General features: G+C 43.2%; 1 protein-coding gene and 1 non-coding gene across 6 annotated transcripts in view; one reads left to right on the top strand and one right to left on the bottom strand.

Moving 5' to 3' along the window:
* The window catches only part of Limk2 (LIM domain kinase 2), an 88,509-nt gene that overhangs the window by 58,554 nt on the left and 19,795 nt on the right, over positions 1-10,160 (top strand). The window contains exons 1-2 of one of the 5 annotated variants that reach the window (XM_063225925.1): positions 71-430; positions 4,358-4,460. The exons of 2 other annotated variants lie outside the window; for them this stretch is intronic. Coding sequence is in view for 1 of the 3 variants with exons in the window: in XM_003478008.5 (XP_003478056.2) it covers positions 378-430 (53 nt within the window). In the remaining 2 variants the exon portion in view is untranslated. Of the gene's footprint in view, positions 1-70; positions 431-4,357; positions 4,461-6,110; positions 6,191-10,160 lie in introns of those variants that run through there. 2 more of the 5 variants (XM_003478008.5, XM_063225926.1) reach the window with 2 other exon arrangements.
* On the bottom strand, positions 5,647-5,783 carry LOC111754007 (small nucleolar RNA SNORA2/SNORA34 family). The gene has a single exon (XR_002788744.1). It is a non-coding gene; the product is annotated as a small nucleolar RNA SNORA2/SNORA34 family (small nucleolar RNA).

Here is a 10,160-nt window from a genome sequence, read left to right as displayed (position 1 = left end):
GACTGAAGAAGAAGGCTAACTTGACAGCAGTGCTTCTTTTCTTAGCTAGCCACGCAATAGCCCCTGCCCAAGAATGCCTGTGTGTGTATAGTCTCCGCAGAGAGGTGGTTCTCCCAGAGTCCTGAGGGGCCACCAGAGCTTCCAGGAACTAGGAAGGAACCGCACCAGCCATGAGCCCCTCTGGTAATCTGCCGGGGGGCCAGTGGCCTGGAGTCCTCACCCTCCTCCTGCTGCTCCGGAGGGAGAGGTGAGCGCGGGGCAGCCCGCCCGCAGCCAGAGGTGCCGCACCCGGCCTGTCATGGTGGCGGTCTACAGCCGGCCTGAGGCACTCCCAGACGGGTTTGCAGCTGAGCCTGTTTATCTGGTGTGGGAAGAAGATGGGGAGTTACTTGTCCATCCCGGCTTACTTCACCTCCAGAGACCCCTTTCGGTGAGTTGGTCTCCCACTCCCCTTCCCCATCATCTCCTCTCCTGGCCTATGGTGCTGTGGGCAGGGCAGAGGCCTCCCTGAATCTGCTTCTCCAGTTTCACTTATCCCTTAACCATTGGTTCTGCCAGGCTGAAGCCAGTAGAGCTTTTAGGTAAGCAGAACCGGCAGGATGAAAGCCACCTCACCATGTCCTGGAAATGGTGAGGTGAGGGATAGGCTTGGAAGGAAGCTCCTGGGAGCTCTGGCTCCCCTCCCTTCCCAGACACACATGCGAGAGCCTCTAAAAGGTGCCAGTGACCTGGCCTGCTCTTGGTGCTACTGTTTCCTGAAGAAGAGTATGAATAGGGTGCTATTCTTCCAGCCCTCACATGTCTTACCTGTAGGCCACGCTGCCTGCCCAGAAATTTGTCCCAACAAGCAGGATGGGCAGGTTTTGCCAAACTGGAAGCTGGCAAAGCCTGGGTGTGGGTAGCCTAGAACACAGGCACCCTGTAAACACTTTTCCTCTTAATGGCAGGCACCTTTGCCTCTGGTTATAGGGCGTCTGAGCTCCCAGGTGAGAGTAGTTGCTGGAGAACGGCAGGGTTAGTGCTTCTGAGAGTGATCCTGAGCTGTGGGGCCAGTTCCTACCCCTGTCAGGTCTAAGTACTTGTAGGGGCCTCCTTGGGGCTTCTCAGAGGAAAGTGTGGAAACTTTACTCTTCAAACCTGTCTGTCTTTGTTCACTGCCCCACCCCACCTCCAGTAGAAACTCCCCTCAGGGGTTTCTGGCCTTCGGGTCTCTTCTGAATGGAGCCACTCCAGGCTGGGGTGGGGCTTGTTTTTATTCTTTGGGAGAAACCTGTTGTTCCAAGGGTTGCCTCCCTCTCACCAGTGGTCCTGGTTAATTTTTTTTCTTCTGGCTTCCCCAACCCAGCTGGATACCCAGATCTTACTTCCCAGACACTAGTCAGGTGGTCAGGTGGCCCGGAACATGGTAGAAAAGTAGATTAACCCTGTGGTTTCACTGAATGATTAGATCCTGGTATCCTGGTATAGTAGGAAGCATCTGGATTGGGGATGGGGGACCTGGATGCTGACTGTATCAGGCATCCTGCTAGGCACTTTATCCTTTAATCTCTCAAGTCTAAAGAGATTATATATCCCCATTTTACAGATGAGGCATCCAGTTTCAACAAAGCTAACATTCGAGATCTCCGCAGCCCACCTTTTCTTTGTGAGTTTCTTTCTCATCCTTTAGAGGACTTCAGCTCCCTCTACCCACATCTCCTGGGATAGTCTCAGGTTTGCTTTCTTCTAACCAAGAGAGGAAAAAGAGTTGATTTGTCAGGCATGTTGAAGAGAGTATTATCTGAAGAGCCTATAGGAATTGATCTTTAGTTTAGGAGGTGGACTTACCATGTAGAATCCTCTGCCTCAGTCTCTGGAGTCTGGGATTGCAGGTGTGCACTATCACGCACAGTTACCATGTAGAATCAAGATACCAGGTTTTGTGTAGCCAGAAGTCCAGGTCCTCCATTAATTCCTTTTAATTCAGCCCTGGAAAGGCATCTGGGGGATGAGGGGTGGTATTTAGGTACCAGAAACATTATGTCCTGTTTAATTTTGGGGGATCAGGATAGGTCTTCTCAGAAGCTGGAGCTAGAACAGATAATAAACTCTCAACCTGGGCCAGGGCTCCAAGACCATTAAGGTCTAGCTGTCTTTTGTCATTTCTTCCCCCTAGGTGTCTGATAATCTCACCTCCATTCCCCAAGTTCTGTTTGCCCAGCTGGAGTCAAGGGGTATTGACTCACTGACTTACTATAGACCTTCTCCCTCCCCTAATTGAGAAGCCACATTCCTGAAGCCACTTCTGAAGAGAGGCAGCACATGGGACTTTGGTCTCCAGGGAGGGACCACCCAGCCCATCTGCTTTCAAGTTAAATCACTGCTTGGTCAGAAAGCTACTTCTTCCTGTCAGTCTCTCCCCTATTACAGGACATCTTTAAGGGCTCCTCTCTGAAAAACTACGTGTCCTTTCTCTGGACTCATTTTCCTCCTTGACAGAACACAGGGGCTACCCTTTCTGGGCTTTCTAAACAGGGTTATTGCCAGATCCTGTCCAATTAAGTCCTTGACCCTTAGGCTTCTGGAAGAATACAAAGTCCATAAGAGTTTTGGAACTGTGGTTGCAAAGAAGGTGACGCAACCAGATTCCATGGGGACATGATCAGGCGTGACCATGTGAGGGAGGAAGAAGGAGCAAAGAATGAAGAATGTAATTTCTGTGCCCTTTACACCCCTGTCTGGCAGGTCCCATTCAGCAGAGTACACATCTTCCCTGCCCATGCCACAGGCGTGAGGGGTGCGATATAATCACAGGTACACTCCCAAGTAAGAAAACACCTCAAACTGGAATTTACAGATGAGGCAAATTAGGGAGTGGACCACCCACAATACACCCTACCCCCACTGTCTCATGTTAGGGATTGGAACCCAGGGCATCACACTTGCTAGGCAAGCATTCTACGCTGAGCCACATCCCCAGCCTATGAAATAATTTTTTTTTTTTTGTTTTGCTTTGCTTTTTCAAAACATGGTCTTTTGCTATGCAGTTCAGTTTGAACTCACTATATACCCCAGGCTGGTCTCAAACTCATGGTGACTCTCTTGCCTCAGCCTCCTGAATACTAGGATTGTAAGGGTGTGCCAACACACCTGGCTAGGAAATGTCTTTTGTCTGAAAATTTTAAAGGATTTTTCTTTTCATAGAATTTCCCTTAATGTTTGAGATTGATTTGATAATCTTTTTATTAAATTTTTAAAATTTTATTAGTACATACTTGTAGTACATAATGATTATTTTCATCATGGGGAGTTGGTACGTGTGTACATAACACATCTTAATTCTTTTCATTTCCCCTCAGTTGAATATGCTTGAGTTATACATTATCTCTTGAAGAAAACAAGTATATCTTTGTATTCTAAAGCAACCCACATCTAAAAGGAAAAATCATTAATCCTGCAGAGTTTACCAGTAATCTGGCATCTGCCTTCAGTTCTTAATCTGAAAAATGAAGGGCTTGAATCAGCTGAATGGTTCCCAGCTCTGCAGCTTATATACTCCTTAGAGATCTACAAGATCCTTTCCATTTTTTTCCCAAATAATGGAAGCACTATGGTTCTTTTTGTTGTTGTTTGGTTTTTTATTTTTAATTGAAGGCCTATCTTTAACTGCCATGCAACTACACAAATTACTCAGAACTACAGATTTCCTGGTTTATGGTTAGAATTGTATCAGCATACTCTTGGTAGTACTTTTTTCTTGGTTATCAGATGTTTATTAATATATTTGGTTGATTTTTTAAAAAAACAATAAAAATTTCCATAATAATTATAGCTTAATTGGCACTGTTTTAATCCACAGGGTCTGGAGGAAAGAGGAATAATAAGGGAATCTTTGATGGACAAAGCTTAGGCTCTGGTAGACTAGAGTCTAGGTTCCTATGCTAGCTGCCGTTCTTGGCCCTGGAGAAGTCCTGACAACTCCCCTCACTGCATGGTTAGGCAGAGAGAGAGCTTCCCTTAATCGTTTAGAGCTCAATCAAAAAGTCAAAAGAAGCTTTTCCACAACTGGCTGCTTTCTCAGTGGGGTAAGGATGAGCATGCAGTCAGGTCTCCCCTAGGACATGGCACAGCTTGTTACACATAAATGCTTTGTAATGATGACTTGGTTCCCGTATTTTACAGGTGGAGAATGTACCATTTAGTCTAAAGAATTTGGATGTGTATGAAGGTTGGGCCTATAGCTTGTCTCACTTGGCTTCTGCCTATACCTTACCTCGTTGTTCTTGTTGGAGCCTATGGCTTCAAGTTTTTCCTGTATATTTTCTTTGAGCAAAGTTTCAGGTTTTATACCTAGTTGTTTTTTGTCTTTTTGAGACAGGGCTCACTCTGCAGTTCAGGCTGGCCTTGAACTTACTTTGTAGCCCAGGCTGGAACTCACAGTGGTCCTCTTGCCTCAGCCTCCCTGAGTGCTGGGATTTCAGGTATGCGCCACTATGTCTGGAGGGACCTGGTTGTTCTTACACATTGAACATACACAGTAACTGTATTTGCAGTGATGGGAATTGATTAGATTGATTGGATTCTAATGGACTAGATAATTCATTTTGGGATCTTCCTTCTCTAGTTACAGAAACCTGTTTGGTTTGGGGTAACAGTCTACTTTTGCCTGGGCATGAGAGGGAAAGGAGTCCATCTACACTTGCACTTGGTTTTCTAATTGGCCATTGCTGTGAGCTGGGCATCATATAAGGCATTTGTACATAAGGTCATACAACCCCCTGAAATTTTAGCATTACTTTTGTTTTATACAGATGGGAAACTCAAGTGCAAAGCCATAGGTAACAGAGAATAAGAGTTATATATGAAAAACTCAGCTGATTATCCATGTATTTTCTGCTGATTCAGGTCTCAGTTTGGATCTGAGCTGAACCACTGGAGTGACCTCCAGGTACTTTTTCACTTTGTATCTGCCCAAGCCCGCTAATGTTTTGTCTTTTTCTTTCTTTTTTTTTTTTTTTTTTTTTTTTTTTTTTTTTTTTGTCTTTTTGAGACAGGGTCTTTTTTTTTTTTTTTTTAAGAGGAGAGGGGGTAAAATTAAACATAATAAAACAGAACAAAATAGGACATAAGAAAGCAATGTAAGAGATATAAATTTCTTTCTTTCTTTTTTTTTTTTTTTTTTCATGTAGTACCAGGGCTCAAACACATGACCTCACACTTGCCAGGCAGGTGCTTATGCCGCTGAGCTAAATCCCTGGCAAGATACATAAATTTCAAAGCTAGACAACCTGAGATCTTCACTATTGTCTCTTGTTTTCTTCTAAATAGTTGTCCATGTCTTCACATACAGAGAATTCATACAAAACAACAGTATAAAACTAATCTGAATAGAATGAGGAAGGCGATTTAGGTCTTCAAAACCAGACAATAGGGAAGTCACTAATGGCTGTCATAGAATCTCTCGTTCTCTTCAAAATAGCTGTCCATACTTTCATGTATATTAAAGTTCAGCAAAACAAAACAGGCGGAGGGGAGGGGTTGCTTGGTTTCTGGCACTCCAGGTCCAGCATGGCTTAGGTCCCAATAAATGCCAGTGGCTCCCATCCTGGGCCACTAGAGCCTGCCATACTCACAGCGGCTCACTAAGGGTAGGGAGTGGTTGCTTCAAGCTGTTTCTTTCTAATGAATTGACCATTTCACTGCCCAAGTTCTAAAATGGCCAACAGACCATTGAAAGACATCTCTTTAGGCTCCTGCTTAAAACCAACAGCGTCAGGAAGCTGCCAGCCTTGATTCAGGGCCAGCCCTCTAGTGTTTTGAAAGAGAAGTTAAGAGGTTGTCCTTAAGTGTAGCTTCAGTGTATGAGGGCTTTTGGGTGATCTTTTCTAATTTGAGAATTTTAGATCTGTATCCCCTGTCTCCTCAAGAGACTGATGACCACTGTCTTAACCCTATTTATAGCACCACCCAACTGGGTATCATTGGCCCTGTAGGGCACATTTTGATTTTCACTTGAAACCTATAAATACTAAAAGCTAGAAAAATGGTTTGGCTTTGGGAAAAACATGCATTGGCCATACTCTCTTTGTTTGTTTCTTTCTTTCAAGGTCTTGCTGTATGGTTCTGGTTATCTTTGAGCTCACTGTAGCCCAGGATGGCCTCGGACTTGAGGCAATCTTTTACCTCAGCCTCCTGACTGCTGGGATTACAGGTGTGTGCTACCACAACTGGCTACAGCTGATCTGAACTGGAACATTTTTGAATAGTACCTTACATTTCCAGAGTATGTGTTGGATTCCTTTTTCAAAAAAGACAGGACTGCGAGAGAAGAGAACACCATGAAATAAATGGAGGAGAATTAGTTGTGCCATTTAATAGTGACTGTTTAAGCGAAAGGAAAAGCATCATTGTCACAGGAGAATCCTGAAGCCTAGCTGTTGGGACTTTCTGTGTCACTCTGCTGATATTACACAGTGAAGATGGCTTTCTAGCCATGTACACTTAGGTTCAGAATCAAAATTATTCCTTATGTATTAGGCAACATTACAAAGTAACTTGAATTTGACTTTTCAGTCTTCTATAAAACAGATAATCCTATCACTTTGTACAATATGGTCAAAATTAAAGATGGTAATAAAGGCATCCCACAAAGTGGCTAGAGTATGGTTGGCACTCAAGTAACAGCAGATGTTAAAAGCAAAGCTAGAACTTTAAAGTCTTCAGTAACCTAAGACCCCAGTTGAGTTCTGTGGCTAAACAAAGCTTAGAGATTCATAAACCAGTCCTCTTATCACTGTTCACCTTCCTGTTCTTCAAAGATACCTGTGACAGCCACTTTGCCAATCTAGCTGACTGTGCCCTTCAAAGGCATTTCTTGACACAGATATGTGTATTGGTGATGTCAGTTTCTAGCCAGGTGTTCTTCCCAGCGAGTGGTGTGGCAGTCTCCTGCATGCCTGTACTTGTTTTTCTCCCTGCTCTTTCTCCTGTGCTTGGCCAAGGCTACTTCCAGTGAACAAAAGCAGGATACTGGCAGTGGAAAGGAGGGCGGTTTCTGGTGCTCCCATCCCCTGCGGCACACATACCATGGCAAGGGTATAACAGGCCTGCAGTTGGGTGCAAAAATGTCTGTACCAACTTTTCTGCACTGTAGACAAGGGGGAAGGCAAGACCTGGTGGCACTAGCCATGGAAATTTTTTCATACCTGGGTTATTTGCTCCCACCATTTTTTGTTCGGAAATATTTGCTAAGGTCCTAGTGTGCCAGGCTTTGGCTTAGATGCTAGATCTACTAAAATTAGGGTGCTCATAGTCTAGTCAAGAAGAAAGGTGGCTACTCAGGAGTTTTATTTAAGTCAGAAGATGGGAAGCAAAACGGGGGTCCCTGCTTCTAGTGCTTGCCCTCTACTAGGTACCTCATAATCATCCAGAACCACGTTTAATCCCCATGGCTACCCAAAGAGCAGGTACCATTTCATTTCACAAACAAGGAACATAGGGGCTGGCCTGAGATTGTGTAGATGTTCCAGGGTAGTTTTGACATTGGAACCTCAGATCATCTAGGGCGGTAGTGAGGAACCTATAGCACGTTTGTTACAGGGGATGTTTGTTATCACTGAAAAGCTCTAAAAGGTTCACCAACACTAATCTAGGGTAAAACATGTACACACTTGAAAGGTCTCAGTGATTGTCTGTCCCGTCATTTCATAGGTAGGAAAGATGAATCCACAGAAGGAAAGGGGCTTTCCAAGGCTGTGTGGTACGCAAGAACTTTAACCTAGGTCACTCCTCGTAATATTAGACTCATCTAGTGTGTGTCTAAGCCATATGCCCAGGACAAGGTCTTCTCTTCTGTGTCTGTCCTTATTGTACTATTCGACAGCCATACTTCCCGTGCCATATTCAGGTCTCAGGACCCTGAAGTCCAGCTTCTATAGGACAAGTAGGAAAAGCTCCAAAAGATAAAGGAATTTTTAGTCCTTCTTAAAATTCCATGGTCCAAGAGCTTTCCACAGCTGCTTCAACTCATCTTGTCTCCCTTTCCTTCCTCTTTCATTACTGACAAGTAGTACCCTCATTGCAGCCTTTCACTTTGCCTTGTTTCATGTAGATCTTCTCTGGAAAGTGGGATAGAGGACCTTGTATGTATCTTATTACTGCATTGCTTAGCAAATTTTCATAATAATATGCTTGCCTCACACATTATTTTTCTCATGCATTAACTTATTTAGATTTCATATTGACTTTTTTTAAGTAGGATACTGTTGTACATTTTATCAGTAAATGAAAATTACTGAGAGAAGTTGTCTAAATCTGCCTGGCTAATGGCAGTAAATAGTCAATAATGGGCTACTATTATATTATGATTATTGTTTTTAATTGCAATTAATATTTATTGAGTTCCTACTGTAAAAGGTCTTTTTATATAAGGGTTTTATACATTTTGTACATACTATTTCATTAATTTTTACAGCATTCCATTTTATGGATAAGGAACCTAGCTCAGGGAAGTGAAGTATCTTGCCCAGGATGACATTACTAGTTAGGGACGGAGTCAGGATTCAAAGCAAGAGGCGGCCCAATGCCAGATGTGAAGCAAGGATATAGTTAATGTAAGTGGGCAAGGTCTTGACAATAAGAATGGGGAATCTAGCTGGGCACAGTAGTACATGCCTGTAGTTTCAGGTACAGGAGGCTGAGGTAGGAAGATCCCTGGGGCCCAGGCATTCAAGTCCAGCCTGGGCAACTTAGCAAGACCTCATCTCAAAACAAAACTAACAAGGCTGGGGATATAGCTCAGCAGCATAAGTGCCTGCCTGGCAAGCACGAGGTTCTGAGTTCAAGTCCCAGTGCCAAAAAAAAAAAAAACTAACAACAAAAAAACCTAGAAGGCAGGGAGTGGTATTTGCTCGGCAAGCTAAGGAGCTGTTAGATCTAAAGCTAGAAAGCTCAGAAGGGAGAAGAAGGTTGTGCAGCGGGGCTTGAGAATACACTTGACCTCACTTAGAGGTAGAACTTCCCAGAGAAGAGACTGAGGAGGAAGGGGCCTGTGGATCTGACATTTACATCTTGTACAACATTAGTGAAGTTTGGAGTTTCTCCCCCAACGCTTTATTTTGAAATTTTTCAAATACATAGAGAAGTTAAGAGAACAATTCTTTTTTTTTTTTTTTGTCTTCTTTCCTTTTTATTGGTACCAGGAATCGAACTCATGACTGCCTGCTTGCAAGGCAGGCACTTATGCTGCTGAGCTAAATCCCCAGCCCCCAAGAGAGTAATTCATAACACCTAGGCTCATCATTTGTTAGCTTCGACACTATGTTTTTATTTTTGCTGAACTATTTAAAAGTAAGTTGCAGGCTTTTTTTTTTTTTTTTTTTTTTTTGAGACAGGGTCTCACTATGTAGTTCAGGTTGGCCTGGACTCCTTATGTAACCCAGGCTGGGCTTAAACTCATGAGATCTTCCTGCCTTGGCCTTCCTAATGCTAGGATTACAGGCCTGCACCACCATGCCCAGCTCTTAACTTTCATTCTTAAATGTTTTAAAGTTTCTCCTGCGACTTCTGTGCAACCAAAGTGTTATTATTATCACATCTAAGGAGACAGTAATTTTACAACATAATCTAATATATAGTTCAAATTAAAATTTTCTCAGTTCCAAAAAATGTTGCTCATAGCTGTTTGTGTGTGTGTGTGTGTGTGTGTGTGTGTGTGTGTGTGTGTGTGCCCGGAATTGAACTCAGGACTTTGTACATGCCAGGCAAGCACTTATGCCACTGAACCATACTCCTAGCCCTTCTTTTTCAATCATAAATTGAATCTAAAGTTGACTATTATGTCGTTAAAAGGGCAATGTAGAGTAATAGACCCTATCTCAAATGGGAGGGGCGTAGCCTGAAGTATATAGCTCAGTGGTAAGCACTGGCCTAGCATGTTGGAGGTCCTGGGTTTGAACCCCAGGACTACAAAAGAAAAAAAACTTACCCATGTTAACTTTGTTGAAAGTCAAAACTAGTTACTTTATAAAGTGACCTACATTCTGGATTTGTATAATGATTTTATGCATAACAGTTTTTTGGCAAGAGCACTACATTAGTAATACATTGTTGATGAGTAGAATTTTGTTTTGTTTTGTTTTGTTTTGTTTTGTTTTGTTTTGTTTGAGGCAAGGTCTTGTTGC

The sequence above is a fragment of the Cavia porcellus genome, unplaced genomic scaffold, assembly GCF_034190915.1.
Source record: "Cavia porcellus strain 051 isolate PalLab524CR breed Dunkin Hartley unplaced genomic scaffold, mCavPor4.1 scaffold_16, whole genome shotgun sequence".
Taxonomy (NCBI): Eukaryota; Metazoa; Chordata; class Mammalia; order Rodentia; family Caviidae; genus Cavia; species Cavia porcellus.
This window is presented reverse-complemented; position numbering and strand designations above follow the sequence as displayed.